The following is a 23,942-nucleotide window of genomic DNA, read 5'->3' as shown; positions in this document are numbered from 1 at the left end:
CCCAAGCTGGCCACTCATGGTGGGTCCTTGGAGTCCCACAGTGGTTCTGTTGTCCATGCTCTGAGCCATGGGGGTGATGGTGATTTTTCAGTCTTGTCATGGCTTCTGGGCACAGAGTGAACACCCATCTGGCTACAAGTTTCAGGAGCTGCCAGATGCCCAAGCCTTTCACTTGGAAAGGCGGAAACCTGGGATTCTAACACAATTCCAGAAGCCAGCCTGGCCATGAACGGTGCTATTTTTAAGAACTGGCACTTAGATTCATTCCCCCCAAATTATGGAGAGTTTCTGTGCCATCGTGACCCCACAGTTCAGAATTCTGAGAGTCGCCACCACTCTACTTGTCCTGCTAGCTGTGTCCTTACATGATGTATTCTGTTCTGCTGACTCCCCGGTGCTGATTCAGTTGGGGTTGGTGATACTGTGATGGTGAAGATATGAATGGCCAGAAAGAGACATCCTGAGATGATGGTCAGTTTATCCATCTCCCTGCCCTCCTTCCCTCTATGCATGCCTCCTGTCCCAAGGGCTGCTTCCTCGAACCCCCCAACCCTCCTACCCCCACCCCTGTGCACCAGTTGTGCCCTCAGTGTGCCTGAAACCAGCAGCTGTGGTGCCTGACATCAATATTTTATCTCTGCACTCACTGGAGAATTGTTGCACCTTTGTTTAAAAATAATATTAACACAGCTTTGTAGAAATTTCACATAATGGTCGTATTCTACTTTTTTTGCAAATAAAAATGACACACAATGATTATCAAGTGAAATGTGGATCATAAGGTTAAGGGGATATTCTAAAGTGATGCTATGCCAATGTGATGAAACCAGCAAGGAAATTATCTTAAGCAGACTTCCACCTCATAGCCCTGACAAATAACCAGTCCTTTGCTGTCTTAAATTCAGACTCCTATCCTTCAGGAGTATGCCATAAATGTCTATGTTAAATCTTTCCATTCTATGGAATCTTGTTATGTTAGCCCTAGAAAAATAAAACACCAAAGCATTTATATTTTCAAATTTTTTATTTTTATTTAATCACCATGAAATAAAACATTACAAAGCTGTTCATGATTGGGTTTCATTCATACACTATTCCAAAACCCATCCCTCCACCAGTGTAATGTCCCCAGTTTCCCCTCAACCTCTCCTAAACCACACCCCACTTCAGTCTGTCTCCATGACAGGCATCTCTCCTCTCTCTCTCTCTCTCTCTCTCTCTCTCTCTCTCTCTCTCTGTGTGTGTGTGTGTGTCTCATTTTAGGTACTATGCTTTGCAGTGCAAATGCTAAGAAGTTATCATTGATTAATTTCTGGGAGAAAACCAAGCAAGAGTAAGGAAAAGGTGTGTGGGTATTAGTGGGTGCTGGCCATATTGAGAAGGTTATATTTGATTAAAAATCTGGGACAGGGAGCCTTGTGATGGAGGTGATGGTGGAAGGCAAGCTATGAGTGAAAAAAGAATGTGCAAAGGCCCTGGGGGTTGTCATCAAGTCTGTTTGGGTAATATCAAAAGGTGGAATGAGAGGGAAAAGAGATTAGAGGTGTGTGTGTGGGGGGGTGGGAAGGAATGTATCCTTTAGGTTCTGGGAGGCTCTTGTCAGGACTTGGGTCACAGAACAAATATGGAAGGGCCAGGGGATGCTTCTTTTCCATGATGGAAAACAATGGGACAGAGAGGGGAATAAAAACTGCTTTAATCTAACTTCAACCTTAGAACTTCGCAGGGGGCACCGGAAACCCCTTCCTGGTGGAAAGGAACAGGTCAGTGGGGTCATAGGGAGGCTCTGCTGCTTAGGGCTTCTGGTACCCAATTGAATGCTGTGCTAGGGAGATGGTTGGCGATCACAGGAGGGCAGAAAGCAGCCACTGGCAGGGGTGCCAGCTTCCCCCTGCACTATCGGGGTCCAGCTTCCAGGAGGTGCTCCCCATGGGCAGCTGGATGAATGAGGCAAGGAGGGAAGAGGCCAGGGGGCAGAGGACAGAGGCCCTGACCCTGAGACCTCAGCATGGCTGAAAAATGGCATTTCCCTTGCTGCAGGCATTAAACCCCAAGACAGGCAGCCTCTGAGAGGGCAGTGCTGACAAGCCTCGCCTTTCCCCTTTCCACGTGAGGGTCTCCTGGTGGGGATCTGCCTGGTTCCCCACTGGTGGTCGTGTCTGTCCCTATGCCCACTGTCCACAACTCAGGATCCCCACCTCCTGATGCTTGCCATCTCCTCTGTGACCTTTCTCTTGCCTCTCTGGGCCACGTTGGAAGGGGCCACCCTCGGGTGCAGCTCGCCTACACCCCACACAGACGGCTAGTTCTGTGGGCACCGGCTCAAGCCACGGCAGATCAAAAGTAACTGCGACAGCAGCAGCTGGCCTGAGAAGGACACCTGGGCAAACAGACCACCTGCCTAAGCTCGCTGAAGCTGGCAGAGGGTGCTGGAGCTCAAGGGACTTCTGTGTATGTCTGTGTGTATGTGTCTGTTTGTGTGTCTGTTTGTATGTCTGTACCTGTATGTGTTGTCTCTCTGTGTATGTTTCTATATATTCGTGTGTGTCTCTGGTGTTTGTGTGTGTGTCTCTCTGTGTGTGCCTGTGTGTTTCACTGGTGTGTGTAAGTGTGTATGTGTGCATGTCTGTGTGTGAGTGTGTATCTGTGCCTGTGTGTTTTACTGGTTTGTGTGTGTGTATGTGTGAATGTCTATGTGTGTATGTGTGCCTGTGTGTTTCTCTGGGGTGTGTGTGTGTGAATGTGTGTGAGTGTGTGTGTACATGTGTATGTGTGTCTATGTGTGTGTGCCTATGTGTTTCTCTGGTGCGTGTGTACGTGTGTGTGAATGTGTATGTGTGTGTGAGTGTGTATGTGTGTATGTGTGTGTGAGTATGTATGTGTGTGTGGGGGGGGGGCACATTTCCAGGTGCCCTTCTGGTGGTCAGGGTGAAAGACCTTCAGGGCCTGGGCCAGAACTCTCTGCCTGTTGCTGGCCGGGAGTGGCCCAGGGCCCCCCAACCCCCTATCTCCTGTGAGACGCTCTTCGGAGGAGAAGTTGGGCTCCCAAGCTGGAGGGAGTTGGAACTGGGTCTGCTGGGAGGATGGTGTGAGTCTGGGCCTATGTGGACAGGACAGTGCCGGACACCTGCCTTACAAGCAGCTGGCCTAGGTTTGTTCTGTCCCGTAGCCAGGAGTGACCCCTGAGCACCCCTCCCCCAGAACAAAGAGGTTGAACCCCATAGCAGCTCTGCAGTGAGAGGTTGCGTGGCCGGGCACGTGTGTTCTGACTGCAGACTCCAGCTCTGGGGACCCAGAAGTACAGGGAAAGACCCCACAGAGCCTTTCAGACCTGTACTTTCTGTTTGGGTAAAGGAAGCAGGAGACCCCCCAACTCTCTCTGGGGCCCCGACTTCAACTCCACACTTGCCCTGCTCCGGGATGGTGGTTGGATGGGGGGCGTCAATGTCCCCTCTGCCCAGCCTTCCAGGGCTGCCTGCCCCTGACAGCCAGCAGCCTGTATGCCCAGGTTCCTGTGTCGCTTGCTGAGTAAGGGTCACGCAGGTGCCCGTCTGAACCCGGGCTCAGAGACGAGCTCAGCGGCGTGAGTTGGATCCGAGTCAGCTCAGCACGAGGCCCGAGGCCCAGTCAGAGCCTCTCCCGACTCTTCTCCTGTCCAGAGGGACGGTGAGGGGTGGCGGGGGTGGAAGGGGGACGCTGAGACAGGGAGGGGCTGGCCCCAAGAGCCCCACAGTCAAAGACTCCCTGTCCAGCTCTTCCTGCTTTCTGGGGGCGTCCCTAGGAGATGTCTGTCATCTGGGGGGTGGGGGTGGGGGGCTAGAGGGCATGCTTTGCTGGTGGCAGAGCTGGGTTTGGACTTCTGAGTCCCCCCCCCCCCCCACTCCCCAGGATGGCAGGGTGGGAGTGGGGAGCCGTGAGTACTGCTGTAAGTGTTCAAGCGCCACACGGCGGGCAGCCCCCAGCACTACCAGCTGTGGTCCAAAAACTAAAAACTTAAGGTAGGCTGTTGCGAAGGTCCGCTCAGCCCCTTCGCAGAGGTTGGAGCTGGTAGGACCAGGAGGAGATGTGTTCCTGCAAGTAGTCAGACCAGGCGTGGCCAGGACTTGTGTCTTCGGAGAGGGACCCCCTTCCTCTGGGACTCCAGGGCCTGGTTCTGGCGCCCCTGGGGTCAACACTCTTGATAGCTGAGTGGATTGACTTAAGTGTGAATGGCTCCTGACTGGAAACCCCATGCTGTCTTCTTACCATGCTTCTTCCCTCCTCATTGAGGCAGGAGCCCCTGGACCAGCAGGAGACTCAGGAATGGAAGGAGATGGGCATGTTCCACTTGTCAGGACAGTAAGCGCAGAGGTAATGTAAGACAGGAGCCCTTCTGGGAACTTCTGGCTGGAGGGGGTAGGGAAAGTCCCCCACCAGGTCCTTCTCCCCCGAGGAAGGTGCACCCCAGAGGGGGTCTTGAGAGGTGCCCGCAGACCAACTAAGCTCCATTAGGGAAATTCACATTCAGAACCTGCTGTGTCCCACTCTCGGCCAAACAGGTCCCTGCTCACCCCACTAGAAGGGAGACCTCTGGGAGTGAACCTGGCTGGGTGGCTGGGGATCCTGCTTCTTGGCTTTGCTGGAATAGGCTGGTAACAGTGGGGTCCGCCCATGGTGGCAGCTGATTCATGGACTCCTGAGGTTCCTTGGGCTTGTCCTCAGCCTGCAAGAGCTGAGGAGAGCAAGTGGAGCAAGTCCGGAGGAAAGGTGTGTGGATGGGGCAGGAACATTGGTCATGGTCCAGGGGCATCCTTTCTGTAGTCAGTATCTCCCTGTTCCCATGGGCACAGGAGAGCTCAGACGGGAGGGAGGCTGAGGGCGGAGAGGGTCTGAGGGCAGAGAGGGGCCCAAGAGCTCCATTTGGTTTTTTGTTTTGTTTTGTTTTCTTTTTTTGCTTTTTGGGTCACACCCAGCAATGCTCAGGGGTTATTCTTGGCTCTGCACTCAGGAATTACTCCTGGTGATGCTCAGGGGACTATATGGGGTGCTGGGAATCGAACCCAGGTTGGTCACTTGCAAGGCAAATGCTCTACCTGCTGTGCTATCACTCCAGCCCCCAGGGGCTCTATTCTTTGCAAGGAGAAAGAGTGGATTGGGGAGAGCACAGGCATCCGAGCTCAAAGTCCACCCCATGAAATACTTGGAAGAGGACCACGTGAGGTACGTAATTGGGTAGGCAAGGCAGGCAGGCAGACTCACCCACAGTCAGGCGAGCAGGTGCAGATGGCAGACACTGACGGCTTCTCCCCAACACTGATACTCTGCAGGTGAGTTATCCCCGAATCACGGAGCAGGAAGCAGGTGCTTCGAAGTCCCAATCCTGCTGCTCACGAAGGTTGAAGTTTTGGGTTTTGGAGAGAGAGTCTACGGGGAGGGCACTTGTCTTGCCTATGGCTAGCACAGGTTCAATCCGGGTACCCCATGAGGTCCCCTGAGCCCTGTGAGGGGTGATTCCTGAGCACAGAGCCAAGAGTCATCTCCAAGCACAGTCGGGTGTGGCCCCAAAACCAAACAAAGCAAAAAGACCTGGGTTTCTTCTGCAGGCCGCTCTACTTTCTTGTCCGAGGAATTGGGTCTGTATCAGCCAAACCTGGCTCCATCCCCAAGGGTCGTGCTTCCTGGGGCGGGGCTGTGGGGTTTCTCGGGGGCATAGTCAGCCCCTGTATTCTGGGAGGCTGGTAACAGTGGAGGCCTGCCCATGGTGGCAGCTGATTCATGGACTCCTGGGGTTCCCTGGGCTTGCCCCCAGTTTCCTGGCCCCCTTTTATCAAGCCTGGGAAGCCGACTCCACTGCTGCACAGACACGCGTGACAGGAAAAGTCTCAGCCACCCAATAGGATTCACCACTGCTGACTCTTCCTGCGCCAGGGTCTGACCCAACCACGGAGACCAGAAGTGGTCAGAGGTGCCAATGACCAACAGGAAAGCCAACATCAAGACGGAGGTATGTGGTCAGCTCCCATGGAGAATGGTCCCCGAGGGCATGGGATGCTGAAGGGCGCTACATAGGCTGGGGAGCATCTCAGATTCTTGCGGTGGGGGGCACAATCAGACTGTGAGTAGAATTATAGTGGGTTTTGTTTGTTTGGGGGCCACACTCAACAGTGCTCAAGACTGACTTAGCTTTGTGCTCAAGGATCACTTCTGGTGAGGCTCAGGGCAGCACATGGGGTGTCACGAATTGAACCATAGGCAAGACAAGTGCCTTACTAGCAGTACTATCTCTTCAGTGCCCCCATACCAAGGCAAGCACCTTACCTGCTCCAGTCCACCATAGTCCTACAGTGAGGAAGCTCTGGGCCAAGAGTGAAAGTCTCGCACGATTGTTTGCCAAGACACCTGGCTCATAGTCAGGCAAGGCAAGTCCCAGGGCACACCAAGAGCTGACAAAGCTTCTCTGGGCAGTCAAGATGTGCAGGGCTAGGGATGTGGAGGCCCCGAGCTTCATCCCTGGCACTGCGTGCCTGCCCTCAGCACCACTGAGTTGGCCATGGCCACCCCAGCAACACCAGGGTAGGGTGTGGTCCCTACCCGAAACGGGCACAAAGAATATGCCCAGGTATTCAACTCATTGTCAGAGGCTGCACCCGATGTCAGAGAGGCAGTTGGGATCTTGCTTTCCTTGCTTTATCTTTTGGAGCTTTTCTTTCATCTCATATTTGAGTGTTTCTCATATTTGAGTAGAAACACATATGTACATGCTCACATTACATGTGCATGAAGTAGATGGAATATACTTCATTAGGACGAGAGCCAAGGTTCTATTAATAGAAGCATAGGGCCCTGGAGGAGGAATAGAATATCCTGCTATTCAGGTTAGACCTGGGTCTGAGGCTCCGGAGGCAGCAGGGTTTGAAGAGGGACAGTGACAGGGATCTGATAGGAGGGAACAAGTAGGGGTGAAGTTGGAGTGGGGGATGAAATGCTTGGAACACAGGGAGAGACAGAAGGAATAGAGGGTCACTGAAGTCAGGCATGAGGAACATGGCAGTCCTGTCTGGTTCACGGAAAGGCAGTGACATGGAGAAGCAGCAGGGCAGCATTGTGTTATTTGCTCTTGAAAATAGCACTGTCCTCCCATTGTTCATCGATTTACTCGAGCGGGCACTAGTAACATCTCCATTGTGAGACTTGTTGTTACTGTGTTTGGCGTATTGAATACATCATGGGTAGCTTGCCAGGCTTTGCTGTGTGGGTGAGATACTCTCTGTAGCTTACTGGGCTCTCCGAGAGGGGTGGAGGAATTGAATCCGACTCAGCAGCACTGGCTGCGTGCAAGGCAAACACCCTACCTGCTGTGCTATTGCTCCAGCCCCTTGAAAATAGGACATGGAGCAATAGTTTGAAAGGCAAAGGAAGGTGAAGTTAGATTCAGAGACCTTTCTTTTTATTTTTTTCTTTTAAAAAAATTTAAAAAAATTGAATCAGTGATAAACACATTAACAAAGTTGTTCATGATTGAATTTCAGTCATGTAATATTCTGATACATGTCTCTTCACCAGTGTACTTTTCCAATCACAAATATTCCCAGTTTCTTCTTGCCTCATCCCCTGCCCTGCCACTATGACAGGCACCTTTCTTCTTTCTGTCTCTCTCTGTCAGTTTGTCTTTATGTCTCTCTGTCTCTCTTTTTTGGGGGTCTTATTATTTATAATGCTCCGCCCAGATCCTCTGTCCAGATCCCCCATCTTCCAGTAGGTAGGCGTCACACTCACCAACTGCCCCCGGCGCCATGTAATCCCATTAACTGCCAGGACCCAGAGACTATAAAACCCAGCTCTCAGAAGCATGCGGCCGCATTTGCAGCCACACAATATCATTATCTAGTTCGTACTCTGGAGAACCCGCAGGCTACTGAAAGTATCCTGCCCACACAACACAGTCTGGCAAACTCCCCGCAGTGTACTCAATATGCCAAAAACCAGTAACAATGATGGGTCTCATTCTCCTGACCCTCAAAGAGCACTTTCTAAAATCTCACATCTAGGACAAAATGGACATTATCGGTGCCTGCTCGAGGAAATCGGTAAACAACAGGATGACTGTGTTACCATGATTTGTAATGCAGATACTAAAAAGTTATCAGGTATATTCCTTTACCTACTTTCAACAGTCAGTTCTTGTCCAGAGTGATTGATCATTTCTAACTAATGTGCATTTTCAGTCTTAGGAAAAAGAAAGTAGATGTATGCTGGAAAAATATAAAATGCCAAGATAAAATAATATAAAATTTTATACATACTATAGAAAATGGAATCTTGGAACTAGAGGATCTTTTATCTGGGGATAACAACCATCAGTGCTCAGGGCTTATTCCTGCTTGGGCCACTCAAAGTGATCACTCCTAGTGGGTACATATGGATTGTAGAGGACTGAACCTAGGTGGACCACATGCAAAGCAAGCACTCTAGCTTCAGTACTGTCTTTCCTACCAAGAGTATACGTACAGTCTTCCTAGATTGGTTTTGCATCTGCTAATAAAGCAGCAGACAGGATTACTTTGATTACTTTGATCATTTGTGGAATTATTATTGCTTGTTACTAATACCCTAACATATCCTTGAGTCCCAATATCCCTTTCCTTTTTAATTTACTCTACTTATAATTTATTGGTTTATCTTCTCTATAGAGGTTACCAAGCTCATTGAGGTTTCTCGGGAGTTCAATATACCGCTCTGTCTAACGTTCATTGATTTAAAGAAGGCCTTTGATTCTGTTGAGACGGAAGTGGTCATTGAAGCCCTAGCCAATCAGGGCATTCAAGCCCAATACATCAAGATCCTCCGTGAGCTGGATTGCGGATTCACTACCAGGATCTCACCATTCTACAAAGAAGTGACCGTTGATGTCAAGAGAGGGGTTAGGCAGGGTGATACCATTTCACCGAAACTCTTCAGTGCCACCCTCTAGAACATCGTGCAATGACTGGAATGGGAAGGAATGGGAGTGAAGATAGATGGTTGGCAACTACACCACCTCCGCTTTGCTGATGACATTGTTTTAATAACACCAAACATCAGCCAAGCGGCACAAATGCTGGCTGACTTTGACTGTGAGTGTGGAAAGGTCAGACTACAGCTGTATCTTATGAAGATAATGTTTATGAGAAACAGCCTCATTCCTGATGCCCCATTCGCTCTCAATGGAACAACCATCTCCAAATGCAACAGCTATGTGTACCTAGGTCGAGAAGTCAACATGACAAATGACCTGGCACCCGAGCTGCACAGGAGGAAGAGAGCGGCTTGGAACGCCTTCAAGAGCTTCGAAGAAATAGCTAAGAGGATGAAGAACCTCTGGCTCTGGGCACATCTCTTTGATTCCACTGTTCTTCCTGCATTAACATATGCCTCAGAGACCTGGGCCCTACGCAAACAGAATGAGAACGTTATTCGGGTCTCCCAAAGAGGAATTGAAAGAGCTATGGTTGGAATATCACATTTCACTCAAATGAGAGAAAGAATCCGGAGTTCCAACATCCGTCGACGATCAAGAATCAGGGACGCTGTCTCGTTTGCCAAGGTGTCAAAAATCAGATGGGCTGATCACGTAATGAGATTTAAAGACGACCGCTGGACTAGAGCTGTTACCGACTGGATTCCACGGGATGTCAAAAGACCGCGTGGCCGCCCACCTACCAGATGGTCAGACTTCTTCATCAAGATCATGAACGATCGGTTTGAGGCTCTTCATGTTCCTAGAGTGAACAGACGCCATTGGACTACACTAGCATGTGACAGGGACAGATGGAGACGTTACTGGCGCCCACTCGAGCAAATTGGCGATTAACGGGAAGTCAAGTGATCAAGTGATCTTCTCTATACAAACACAGTGGCCTTCTTTCCCCTATAAAATGCAGACTACAGTAATCCCATTATTTTACACTTATGTTCTTCAGTCACTTGACCTTATGAATTTCCCTTCCCTTCTAATCTTTGATTTTGGTAATTCATAAATATTCCATATCCATTTGTCAGATCATCATCCTTTTGATAACCAGTATAGTTTCCTGATAACCCTCTCCCACTTGCACTTCTTAAAATAGCTTTGCACTTTTCTCAGTTCATCCGCCACGTGTCTTCTCCTCACTGGAGAGTTGCAGCAATGACTGTCACTAACCACCTTTGGACCTTCAAAGACAACTACAATCTTTATTACTTGAAGACACAGATATTTGATTGAGAGTTACTGAATTGTTATTGTGAAAGAGTAAAAAGAACACTAATATACAAATGGGATATTAATAGATTTTTATAATATATTTATTTATATATTTAGTTTGCCCCTTTAGAATGCCACACCAGCATGATGCTAAAATAAAACGGTCTTCATTTTTTAAATTTTTTCAAAAATTTTATTCTATTTTTATATTCACTGTAATTGATTACATTTAATATTCAAACACCAGTTACACCACCATTACACCTTCTCACTACCATATTTCAAATGTTTCCATTTCGAACTCCAAACTTTGCCCCCAAAGCAAAAACAAAGAGATTTATTTTGTATTACTTGTTATAAATAATCTGCTAAATATGCTACAAAAATGTTTTCTGGGAGAAAAGTGTGTGAAGATTGTTGTATTTCACCCAGAAGCCATTAAGCCCTTCTATAAGAGATTAGTAATATGTTAAAAGGTTGAAACTTGTGTGCTTACATCTATATCTTATAAAAATATTTCCCCCTAAGATTGGTTGCCTTCTACTTTAAACCCCATCAAATGTGATGTGTTACTCTCAGTATAGTGGTGGTGTAAAGTATGAGATGTTCAGGAATAGATTCACTCACGGTGAGGCTTGTCCGAGCATGTAGAGAGTGACTGTGCCCATGGTGGCAATTGAGTTCTGGAGGTTCTCGGCTGTTGGGGCTGGCTTCCTTGGGACGGGGAGGGGAACTTACCTGCCTTCCTCTGGGTTGCCCCTGATGGCAACTCTATGGTATATCATTCTGTACTCTCTTCCGAGAGATTTATTGTTGAGTCTCTGGATCATAGCCATTAATGAGATAACCCTTTCCCAACTCAATTGAACCTGAAGTTTTCAGTCATAAGTCCTGCATACCTGGGTTTTTCTGCAGATTCATGCATCGGTAATGCTCACTCAATAACGTGGATAGTGGTCTTCCTGTTGATTGCTGGATTGGTGATTCATTTCAGAGGTAAGTGACTTAATTCAAAAGCTTACTTTATGCTAGATCTCTTAGTTCTGAAGTACTAAAAGATTTTCTGTAGAGAAAAATCAGTTTACCAGGCAGTATCACTTTTCCTTTTATTTAAAAGACTCTTTGAATGCAATCATATTCTCTATTTAATTGAAATTATTTATCTTTGGGAAAGTTAATCACAGATTCTCATATAACAAATAGCAAGAGCTATCTTTTTAAAATTGAAAGTGCTTGAAGAAGTTAAAAAAGTAATGCATATTGAGAGCATTTGTAGAAGTTAAAGAAGTAATGGATAAAGAAACACGAATTTGAGAAAAGCAACACAAAAATATAAATGACAAAATATATTCAAATATCAAAAATTGATGCTTACCAAATAAAAGAGGAATAAGTCACTACATATCTATCCCAGAAACCCAATTATGAAATAGACTCATTTGTCTGACTCTAATTCTTGACATTTTAAACACCATGCATCACGGAATCTATACTTGTAGATTTATCTAAATTCTTTTGGTTTGAGGATAATTTACATTACTGATATTTGCTCTGTGAAAAATTTATTAAAATAAAAATAAAGTCATGATAGTAATTTATTGCAAGATGTTCTTTGTTGAAATGATTTATGAAAAATGAATATGTGAATTTTAAGTTTTTGTTTTATAAAAGACTTCAGATTATAATTCTTGAGTCATGATTTAACAGTATTCAGATCTTGATTTTCTGTATGCATACTTTGCTAGTAAATTTTGACACTAGTAATGCTTTATGATATGATTTTTATTTTCTTTAACATTCTTAAAAGTTCTGATTATCCTCTTCCTGACAGTCGTATTAGTCACTATTGGAAGCTTAATGTTATTTGAATACATATGTATAGGAGATAAATATTTATATAAATGGGTTTCTATATGAAATATTTTTTATTCAGTCATTCTTGTTTTTTTAACATTGAAGCTTAATGTGATCCATAATGTGACTGTGGCAAGTTAAATTTAGTCCTGGTTATTACCCCATCCCCCAAATGGCAAAGTAAGGAGAGAAGATCTTGTAATTGGTCTTACACTTGGATCTTTAGTTGTACTTTCACTAGTACAGTAGCTTGTTCAAACATTTGTAATAAAGAAATTATCTTATTCTGATTAATCTCCATCCAACTAAAACCCTGAAGTAGTACACTCTCAGAACAATGAACATAGAGATAAATTCACCATTATCCAAACTTCTAGAACGGCACTTAATTTTGATGAAATGGATCATATGATTTACTAACTCTGGCATTTCACTATATTGTTGTCATACCATGGTTGTTCCCTCTTGTCAAAAACATTTTCACTTCTAGGAAGGTAAGTTTTCATTTCTGGCCCTAGTTATTGAGGTTTAACATTGAGAGGAAACCCAACAATATTCATCTTGAGCTCTCTTCCTTGACTGCAAACTTTCTTGCATTGCATTTTGTAGGATGGCACTGTATATAAATAAAATGTGTGACTAGTGGTTCTATTTGTCAAAATAGAGATCAGAGTAAAATATAAAGCATAGACTGCCTCACCACTAATAGGCCTTCCTTATAGATAGCATGATTAAATTTAAGAAACAGACAGTGGCAATAAAATCAATTCACAGAATTCGTAAAAACATTTTTATTCTTAAAACACCTTTTTTTAAATTTTTGCAGTATATTCAATGACACCAAAGGCTCCAGAAAGAAATCCATGTTTGGGGATTGAAACTAAAGAGAAGTGTTTCAATTTATATGGTGAAACCAAAAACTGGACAGCCAGCCAACAATTTTGCCATTCAAAAGGTTCAGAGCTTGCTCATATTAATACAAAAGAGGAAATGGTAAGAAATCATCTCAACACCCTTTTACAGAGAGAATAAATGTTTCTATAAAGATTAAAATCAATACTCCATTGTAATTTAGGTGAACAGTGTTCCAAGTACAGCAACTAAAATAAATTAATGTAATTTCAACAATGTCTATGAAGAATTTATTTAACTATGCTGATTTTAAAGAGCTCAGTGAAACATTAAGGTGTTATATAGCTCAGTCATTAGCAAACATCCTTGTATTGTTAAACTGTGATTTGAACTCTGGTAATTTAGTAATGTTTTACCATTAATCACAATGAATATTTTTATTGAGCTAAGAGAATTGGTCCAATGTTCTTAGGTTATAAAGCAGATTGACTCAAACATCTTTACAGTCTTAAAAGCATAGTCTAGGAAAACAAAAGAAACAAAATTTTTTTTCTTGGAATTTAGGGTTAAGGATGTGAAGTAATCATATGTACTTTGAACAATGTGAAACTAACTGGAAGAAATAAAAAGAAAAATAGACCTGGATACCAGGGCGTAGTGAAGGGAAACACTTTACTTGCTGAGAAAACTGGACAATAAGTTAATAGTTCAATAGCAGGAAGCCAATAGAAGAGAGAGGAAACCCATCGTTCAATATCTTTTATTACTATAAGTCATGGGCTGGAGCGATGGCACAGCAGGTAGGGCATTTGCTTTGCAAGCAGCCAACATGGCTGACCCGAGTTCGATTCCTCTGCCCCTCTCCGAGAGCCCAACAAGCTACTGAGAGTATCTTGCATGCAAGGCAAAGCCTGGATAGCTACCCATGACGTATTCGATATGCCAAACACAGTAACAATTGTCACAATGGAGACATTACTGGGCCCGCTGGAGCAAGTCAATGAACAACAGGAGGACAGTGACAGTGACTATAAGTCATATTACTTTAGAAGTTAGTTCAATTCCTGGTTAGAGAAACAATACATAACAGCAAGGACCATCTTAAACTGCTGCATTGTAGCACTGTCCTCCTGTTGTTCATCGATTTGCTCGAGCGTGCACTAGTAACGTCTCACAACAAATTGTGAGACTTGTTGTTACTGCTTTTGGCATATCGAATACGTCACAGGGAGCTTGCCAGGCTTTGCTGTGTGAGCTAGATACTCTCGGTAGCTTGCCAGGCTCTCCGAGAGGGGCAGAGGAGTCAAACTCATATTGGCCCTATGCACGGCAAACGCCTCACCTGCTGTGCTATCACTCCAGCCTTAAAGTTCCTCATATCTTTCAAATACTTTTTGCTGTTTGGGACACACCTGGCGATGCTTAGGACTAACTCCTGACTCTGTGCTCAGGGATCTCTCCTGGCAGAGCTTGCTATCTTCTTAAAATAGTGTGTTTGATCATTGTACAATTGAAATCCAAGCACAAAAATTTGTAAATCTACAACTGTACCTCATGGTGTTTCACTAACAAAAATTAAAAAAAACAAGAAAAATGTAAATGAGAATGGACACTGGTGGAGGAATGGGTAATGGATCATTGTAGAACTGAAATTCAAGCACAAAAATTTGTAAGTCTACAACTGTACCTCATGGTGTTTCACTAATAAAAATTAAAAAATAAAATAAAATAAAAATAGAACTAAAAAAAGTAAAAAAAAATAAAATTCCTACCATGCAAATTTAAAAAAATATAGTGCATGATGAGCTTTTCTATTTCAACCATACTTATGCTTTTCACCAAGTCTCTTTTTTCTTTCAAATCCCTTCTCTATGTGTTTGGGATAAGACTTATACAGAAAACAAAATATAAGCATTAGTTCTCTCTCACTCTTAAAATATGCAGTGTTAGGGTAGAGAGATCACTCAGTATTATGTCCTGTTCCCCATATTGCAGGACCCCTTGAGCAATTTTGTAGAAACTACTGAGTTTCTGATTTTATCCAAAAAATACAGCTTCATATTAGTTTGTAGTCTCTGTCAACCACTCTGCAAATTTAAATCATTAGAATTTGAAAGAAAGGCTGGAACAATACTCCAGCAAATAGGGTGCTTGCTTGGCACAAGGTCAGCCCAGGTTTTTTCCCAGCATCCCAAATGGTCCCTGTACCCTGGGAGGAATGATCTCTGAGTGCAAGAGTCAGGAATAAATCTGAGAAATGCCTGGGTACAGCCCATAGATGAACAAACCAACACAAAACTTGAAAAGACATTAAGTATGTTTTCCTTGTCAATACTCATTTGAGAGACAGAAGTTACTTTCAATGATAATTAGTAGCTCAGAAGGTTTCAATGGCATGGTAGAAGTTACTTACCATTGAGAGATATTTACAAAAGAAAAGAGGAAAATGAAAACCCTTCTGAAAAAACTATAATCTAAACACCTCTCTATGTAAGTGGTGTGACTTTCTGTAAGAAGTCTGAGGGCATGCAGATTAAAATGCAAATTGTAAAAAGCTCACATGAGATGATCAGAATTAGAAATTTATTCTGAAATGTGCTCTAAATCTTACATGGTTGATAATGCCCTAATTTTTTTTGGGGGGGGGTGGGGAAGGAACTCCTGAAGAGTCATGTAGGAATTGCTATGCACTGGATCGGCCTGAGCAGAGAAGAAGGCGGGCCTTGGAAATGGACAGATGGCACCACATTCAATGATTTGTAAGTTTCAAATTTGATAGGAAATTACTAAGTTTGTGTGTACATTTTAAAATCAATTGACTGTGCTGCTATTAGGAAATCTTCCCATTTTGTCTGTGCAATTACCTTTCTGAGTCTCTAGCTGTGACAGGCCCGTTCTCACTGAAACAGGCCTCCAGCAACTAAACTTGCACTTACCTTTCCAAATGCACAAGGAGAAATTTTCCATTTCTATTTTCACTCCATTTTATTTTGATTTTGTGTGTCAAGTTTATAAGTGGTCCTTTGCATATACTATTGGCAAATTGCAAGCCAAAAGTCTGTACAGTGTACCTTTTTCTAACTACCTGTATTTATACAAGGTGTTTCTCTTTAAGAGTTAGAGACCTTGGAGTAGGAGTGTGGGCTGGACCTCTGAGTGTGGGCTTCCTCTCAGTCTCCCACCCCACAATACAAATAATTGAGGCTTTACAATTATCTTTAACTTTGCAGGTGTCCATTTCAGCACGCACAATGCTCCTTATTTATGTTACTATTTCTTGGGTGAATAATATATCCTTAAAAGGGAGGAAATGCTATTTTCCTGAAAACAAGAGCTTTACTTTGCTTTGGTGCCCATGTGTACTTGCCTTAACACTTCATTAAGTACTAGACAAAAATTTTAACCTACTAAACAAGTATTGAAATGAATTAGACAGAGCAAATTCTTACTGGAAAAAGGAAAATATTTGTCATTAAATGGAGGAATATACTTAGCCTCTTTGGCGTTATCCCAGAACATTCCAAAAGAATCAAATCACTGTAAAGCTTATTCATTATTTTCAAAACTGAACATAACATTGACTAAAGATGTTCTGGAGTATAGTATAGTAACGGCACTTAAAATCACTGAATGTGAGGCTGAAAGAATATTCCAGGACAGTAATAAATTGGGCCCTGAGGCAGAGCCAGGAGTAAATCCTGAGTACCATAGGTGTGACTCAAAACCAAAAAAATAAAATTACTACTACTAATTTAATTTTCATTATATCTATAAGTGTAGAAATAATCAATTTTAATTGTTTGTTTTCAGGTTTGAAGTTAGTGGAAATGGATTGTTTGCTTTTATAAATTCTGACGGAGTCCAGAGTTCCATGGGCCACCTTGATCTACTGTGGATTTGCAGCAAATCTAAAATACAATAGAGGAGAAGAATATATCTGAAAAATAGCTATCTTCCCCCAGCCCAGGAGAGAATTTTACCGTTGTATTTCATCCATACTTTCTAAATATAGTATCCTATACTCTCTGTAAAATCCACTTCCAGGGACAACATAGACAAGGTGGCTTCTTTGAGGAAAAGAGTCAGCAATGGCTATCTGAGTTATTGCTAATAGAGCTCAAAGCTCTTTGTGTTCCTATCACTATGTCCCTCAATTGATTGGCTCTTAAGCAGCAGGGCAACTTATCCTTTGAGGTCACACTGTGACTGCATTGCCTTTTTTGTGTGCTTGTTTGCTTTGTTTAGAGACTACACCCAGTAGCACTATTGTATTAGTTTAACAGTGTAAAGTAGTCTACCATCCATTTCATTTTTTAATTCATAGTTAGTAAGAAGTAAAAATTCCTGCTGTCACTGGAAATGAAGCACAGGAAAGTTATCAAAAGAGTTAAATAACTAACATAATTAGTAGACATAAACTGTTGAAATTATGAATATAAGTTGTTGCATTTCTGTATTGATCTTGAAACACATTCTTCTAAGTGAAAGAGAAAAATAGGACAACTCGTGAACTTTTTTTTTGTAAAGAAGGGGAGATAATTATCAATATTTAATATATTTAATACTCATATTTAAATAATATTCAATACTAATATTTAATACAAGTGTTAATATAGATTTATGTATTGTGAACTCATGTTTAAAAATCATGAATTACTTCAAATAAAGACCTTCTATTGCCTGAGTACTTCATTGCCGTTTGGAGCTTGATTTATTTGTGAAAAATATTGAAACTATTAAAAATGCAGGAAATTGGCCTACTATAAGAATAACAAAGTGACATGACCTTATGTCAGGAGTTAGAACTCAAAAAATTAAAATCACATGTTATATAAAACATGGTTTGCACTATTTTTCAGTATATAGAGAAATAAAACAAGTTAATAGCATTTGTTTGTAAGTTAACTAACAAACCCTTGATTCTAGATGACAAAACTGAGATTACTGAGCAGTGTGTGTGTGTGTTTGTGTGTGTGTATGTGTGTGTGTGTATGTGTGCGCAGGGCGGGGTTGGAGGGGAGGGGAGGGGTTGGAGCAATGAAAAGATGTGGCAGAAGTAACATTAGGACAGTGGGCAAGTGTCTTCCTTGGAAACTTTGATGAGGTGCAGAAATCATGTATGTTATTATTAATATTATTATTAAAATTATAAATATTACCAATACTAAGACCATATTACCTAAACTATCATAATTTTTTAAATATCCATATGGGGATTTAAACAAATTAAGTTTACTTATTTTTTTAGACATTGGAAGCATAAAAAGTTGTGTTTTCTTTAAAAGTCAGAATGTTTTCTTATTTTGAAGTATTATTTCTGTGTGCAATGCTAAGCATTTTTATTTGTAGTAAAAAGGAAAATATTTACAATCTAAAGAAAGATAAGAACTCTTGACATTCATACTTTAAATGAACACATTTGTTTTTGATGTTTAAACAGCTTTTCTCTGGCAAATGCCAAAGAACTTGGAGTTACAGTCTTCAAAATATATACTGCTTCCTGTTACGACGGCACAGTTCATGTTTTCCCTTGGTCCAACTATTGGAAAGCTGAAAGATAGACAGACATAAGGACGTTGATCTTTAATTAATGACTGAATAACAAAGCTTTCAACAGCCAGATTTACATAGGAAACTCTTCTACAAAGTGCAAACTGGAAATAAACAGGTGTGATAATGAAGACTTTCTGTTCCCATTTCTCTATGCTAGTGAAGATTTTAAGAGAAAGAGAGGAAAATAAAAAATTAGAAACCTTAAAAAAAAAAGAGAAAACATTTTAAAAAAAGAGAGGCTGAAAGACAAGAAAGCTTATTCTTGAATTAAAAATCCATTTCTACAGAAAAAACATACTTCCCACCATCATCCCACCCCTCAAAAACTACTCACCTGTTTTGCTCCACCAAAGGTTGCTCATCTACCCACATCCATTGGTTTCCTTGGACCTCACTAACATGCAGTCCAATCCAACCAGGATGTCCAGGTTTCAAATTCTTCTGTATGAATTCCTATAGAGGAGAGAGTGTGCTTGCTTATTTACATGATTAAAAAATGTGCAATGCATTTTATAAGTAATTATGCCAGACACCAATTAAATAACAAAAATCTTTTCTTTCAAAAACATTTTCATGGATAAGAGAAGGAACACATGGAGGGTGCGGGATCCCGGAGGAAAAAAAAAAAGAAAAAACAGGTTCCAAAAAGAGCCGAGATCACCGGCAAGTTCCAGATGGAGTAGGCGCCGCATCCTGCCTCCCCCAGATGCAACCCCGGTGACCAGAAGCCTCTACAAACACAGCTCGAGTATGCGGGAACGAGGACTTTTTCTCAAATCTGCCGGACTACACCTCCCAGGTAACCTCTGATTCCGGAAGTCACGCCCACAGCCCGCCCCCCAGCGCCATCTTTGAAGCGTTCAACATAAGAGAAGGAAAACATGGAGGGTGCGGGATCCCAGAAGAAAAAAAAAAAAAGAAAAAACAGGTTCCAAAAAGAGCCGAGATCACCGGCAAGTTCCAGATGGAGTAGGCGCCGCATCCTGCCTCCCCCAGATGGAACCCCGGTGACCAGAAGCCTCTACAAACACAGCTCGAGTATGCGGGAACGAGGACTTTTTCTCAAATCTGCTGGACTACACCTCCCAGGTAACCTCTGATTCCGGAAGTCACGCCCACAGCCCGCCCCCCAGCGCCATCTTTGAAGAGTTCAACATAAGAGAAGGAACACATGGAGGGTGCGGGATCCCGGAGGAAAAAAATAAAAGAAAAAACAGGTTCCAAAAAGAGCCGAGATCACCAGCAAGTTCCAGATGGAGTAGGCGCTGCATCCCGCCTCCCCCAGATGGAACCCCGGTGACCAGAAGCCTCTACAAACACAGCTCGAGTATGCGGGAACGAGGACTTTTTCTCAAAACCGTGCGGCCGCTTACGCGGCCGCGCAACATCTCTCTATATACAAAGTGATCAATGAGAAGTAAACCACCCAATCTTTCTCCCTGAAAATCAGAGTTAAGTTTGGAGCACGGCCACAGCCCCAGAAACACAAGGACTTAATGCAGAAACCAGCAGCTTAGAGCAGAAAAGTGAACGGACGATGAGTTAACCCAGGCCATCATCTCTGCCCAGAGGGGAAAGGGTGTTGCCCCATTCGCCCTCTCTTCTCTGGAAAGAAGGATGGTGGCCGCATGGGAGCCTTGTGGACAGCAGGTATGAGCCGGGGGTGTGGGGGGCGACTAAAACCTCATGGGAAGGGGGGCGTTCTGGTCCGTCCTTCACGCCCTACCGAGGTCACCAGTTGCCCCCCACGAGCGGCTCTCCAGCACAGCCACAGCCCCAGAAGCCCAAGGACTTAATGCAGAACCCAGCAGCTTGGAGCAGAAAAGTGAACGGACTATGCATTGATCCAGGCCATCAAGTCTGCCGGAGGGGGAAGGGTGTTGCCCCATTCGCCCTCTCCTCTCTGGAAAGAAAGATGGCGGCCACATGGGAGCCTTGTGGACAGCAGGTATGAGCCGGGAGTGTGGGGGCGACTAAAACCTCATGGGAAGGGGGCGTTTCGGTCCGCCCTTCACGCCCTACCGAGGCCACCAGTTGCCCCCACGAGCGGCTCTCCAGCACGGCCACAGCCCCAGAAGCACAATGACCTAATGCAGAACCCAGCAGCTTGGAGCAGAAAAGTGAAAGGACTATGCGTTAATCCAGGCCATCAAGTCTGCCGGAGGGGAAAGGGTGTTGCCCCATTCGCCCTTTCCTCTCTGGAAAGAAAGATGGCGGCCACATGGGAGCCTAGTGGACAACAGGTATGAGCCGGGAGTGTGGGGGCGACTAAAACCTCATGGGAAGGGGGGCGTTCCGGTCCGTCCTTCACGCCCTACCGAGGTCACCAGTTGCCCCCCATGAGCGGCTCTCCAGCATGGCCACAGCCCCAGAAGCACAGGGGCTTAATGCAGAACCCAGCAGCTTGGAGCAGAAAAGTGAAAGGACTATGCGTTAATCCAGGCAATCATTTCTGCCCAGAGGGGAAAGGGTGTTGCTCCCTTCCGCCCTCCTCCCTCTGGAAAGAAAGATGGCGGCCACATGGGAGCCTTGTGGACAGCAGGTATGAGCCGGGAGTGTGGGGGTGACTAAAACCTCATGGGAAGGGGGGCGTTTCGCTCCGCTCTTCACGCCCTACCGAGGCCACCGGTTGCCCCCCGCGAGCGGCTCTCCAGCACGGCCACGACTCCAGAACACAGAAACCAATTTCTTAACTATCTGACTTTCAGTAGAAATACTTCCAGGGTCAATAGGTAAAATAGCAGAAATCCAAAACCAACATTTAATTCTTGAACCCAGCTGTAGAAAGCAAATCACTTCACAATGCTTTTTCAGCATGTCTGATTTGGGGGAGGGTAAACTCTAAATAATAGTGGTGAATCTTATTGAAACAATGAATCTAATCAAAGCAGATAGAGTGTTAACTAGAATTCATCTGCCTCACAGGGACGGGGAGGGGTGGGGGGTGGGGTTTTATTGGGGTTCTTCAGGGTAAAAAATAAGTATTGGTAAAGGGAAATGTGTTTGATATTTGCATGACTGAGACATAAACCTGAAAGCTTTGTAACCTTTCCCACAGTGATTCAATAAATAAATAAATAAATAAAAACATTTTCATGAACAATAATTATATCATGACTAATAAATTTTCTAAATCAACTTCTTTCCCACTTCTGCTCCCACCACAACACATGCACACACACACACACACACACACACACACACACACACACACACTCACATACACCCCTCACACATCCACACACCCCTGCACGTAGTAATTCTTCCTGGGCCACTTAGATCCTTCCTTACCAGCTCCTTCCTCGTTTGAATCACCAGCAAATGTGACTGAAGATTTAAACAATCGTGTTGACTCTTCTTCCAGGTTTTTGGAGAAGTTGAAAACCTGTAACATTTCCCTTGACTCAATAACCATTCATTTGGGCATGCCAATGTTTTTTCTGAAGGAAATGTAGAAACGGTGTTAATTATCTGTCATCAACCGAGAAAGTATAAATGGTAACAAATGTGATGAACTGAAAAATAAACTTATGCCAGCTATTCATTTTTGTCATTTAAAATGATCTCTACCAGCAGAAGAGAATGAAGATACCTTCATTAATTTGTATATTTTCTGAACTAAGAGCAAGGTTTGTGGAAAAAACAGTAGGAAGAACAAGGTTTCTGAATTCTGGCCTTTATATCTGTCACTGTCACTGTTCTCCCATTGTTCATGGATTTGCTTGAGCGGGCACCAGTAATGTCTCCATTGTGAGATTTGTTACTGTTTTTGGCATATCGAATACTCCATGGAGAGCTTGCCAGGCTCTACGAGAGAGAAGGAGTAATTGAACCCGGGTTGGCCTCATGCAAGGCAAATGCCTTACCCGTGTCCGGCACGCCTTCTCGTCTGAAAGGGGCATTCAAGGACGAGGTTTTGGGGCCTTTATAACTAGGGGAAATAAACATTAAATAATTTTATTACAAAAGTCTCCTGCCCCTACGCCTGGCTGTCCTCACCGGGGCCTCTTGGAGGGAGGCAGGTTGAGTTTCTGTCCCCGCCCTGATTAGAGCCCCAGCAGCCAAAGACCTCCAGAACCAGCCACAGCCATGCTGAGACCACTCTCCACATGTCCGGACAAGCCTCATGCATGAAGGAACTGGCAGAGGAACACAGGCATGTGAGTCCTGGGGCTGAGATCTCCAAGCCTGCTTGGATCGGAACTGGGCCTTCTCCACCCAGATCTCCCATCTTCCAGTAGGTAGGCGTTACACCCACCAGCTGCCACTGACGCCAGGTGGTCCCATCAACGGCCAAGACGCAGAGACTATAAAACCCAGCTCCTGGAAGCGGGACATCTTATTATCTCATTTTTACTTTGAAGAACCTGGCAGGCTACCGAAAGTATCCTGCCTGCACGGCAGAGTCTGGCAAACTTCCCGTGTCGTACTCAATATGCAAATACCAGTAACAATGATAGGTCTCATTCTCCTAACCCTGAAAGAGCATTGAATATGGCTCTTTTAAAATCTCAGGGCTAGGAAGAAGGAGACGTTACTAGTGCCTGCTCGAGGCAATCAATGAACAACAGGATGATCGTGATCGTGATTACAAATTTCTGACTGAAAAAGTGAAAGACTATTGTTTTCGTTCATCCATTATCTGCTTCCATATTTCTTGAGGTTACATATCACTTCTGTGACACTACTTTCCATATTATGAGTTATATCATTGTGTTGGATCCGTTCACATTCTTTTGCTTTTTATTTCCAGTTTCCTTAGTTATGAAGTAAAGTTTCATTTCGTTTTTCATTCTTTAAGTTGTACTGACTTAATGCCCAATCATCTTGCTACACAGGAATAAACTTTTTACCAAATGTTGTCTGCCAACTGGGACTCAGGTGCCCCTGAGTCATAAAGGATACATTTTCCACGCCCAACTGACAGACACCCTATGAATCTATCTATGTCTCTACCTGCCTAGAATGTTTTTGGTGAGTCAACTTCACCTTTAAATTTCCTACTATGTAGCTCTGTAACCTTAGAATAATTGTGGAGAGTTGAGTGATTGTATTGAATATTCTGATATTAATATGAGCCTGTCGTATTTTTTCATTGGTAGACTAATAGTTTTATTTTTTTTAATTTTTATTAGTGAGACACCATGAGGTACAGTTGCAGACTTACAAATTTTTGTGCTTGAGTTTTAATTATACAATGATCAAATACCCATCCTTCCACCAGTGCCCATTTCCCACCACCATGGATCGCAGTATCCCTCCCACCCGCCCCATCCTCCCATCCCACTCTGCCTCTGTGGCAGGGCATTCCCTTTTGTTCTCTCTCTCTCCTATTGGGTGTTGTGGTTTGCAAAAGAGGCAATGGGTTTCTGCTATATATGAGTCTAAAACATTGTGAAGGGATGGGAGATAGTACAGATGCATGATCCAGTCTCTGATTTTTATCCTAGTATTACATGTTTCCCTGGGGATATCTCTGGGA

At 43.8% G+C, this 23,942-nt stretch overlaps 2 protein-coding genes across 8 annotated transcripts in view; one reads left to right on the top strand and one right to left on the bottom strand.

Annotated features, from left to right (window-relative positions):
- The first annotated feature begins 4,650 nt into the window (after positions 1–4,650).
- LOC130024165 (C-type lectin domain family 2 member A-like) lies at positions 4,651–16,829 on the top strand. The gene is made up of 6 exons (XM_056114808.1): positions 4,651–4,746; positions 5,908–5,983; positions 11,117–11,197; positions 12,882–13,048; positions 15,563–15,666; positions 16,718–16,829. Exons 1-6 carry the CDS (start codon positions 4,651–4,653, stop codon positions 16,827–16,829), a joined length of 636 nt encoding a protein of 211 aa, XP_055970783.1.
- Positions 16,701–23,942, bottom strand: part of KLRF2 (killer cell lectin like receptor F2) — a 48,581-nt gene continuing 41,339 nt past the window's right edge. For 6 of the 7 annotated variants that reach the window (XM_056118344.1, XM_056118335.1, XM_056118353.1 and 3 more), the window contains 3 exons: positions 21,752–21,900; positions 18,795–18,913; positions 18,230–18,457 (listed from right to left, as the gene is read on the bottom strand). In XM_056118344.1, coding sequence (XP_055974319.1) covers positions 18,340–18,457; positions 18,795–18,913; positions 21,752–21,900 — 386 coding nt within the window. In that variant the 3' untranslated portion in view covers positions 18,230–18,339. Of the gene's footprint in view, positions 16,816–18,229; positions 18,458–18,794; positions 18,914–21,751; positions 21,901–23,942 lie in introns of those variants that run through there. The other variant, XM_056118367.1, reaches the window with a different exon arrangement.

Source organism: Sorex fumeus, unplaced genomic scaffold, assembly GCF_029834395.1.
Source record: "Sorex fumeus unplaced genomic scaffold, SorFum_2.1 ptg000003l, whole genome shotgun sequence".
Taxonomy (NCBI): Eukaryota; Metazoa; Chordata; class Mammalia; order Eulipotyphla; family Soricidae; genus Sorex; species Sorex fumeus.
Note: the sequence above shows the minus strand (reverse complement) of the source record. Positions and strands in the feature narration are given on the sequence as shown.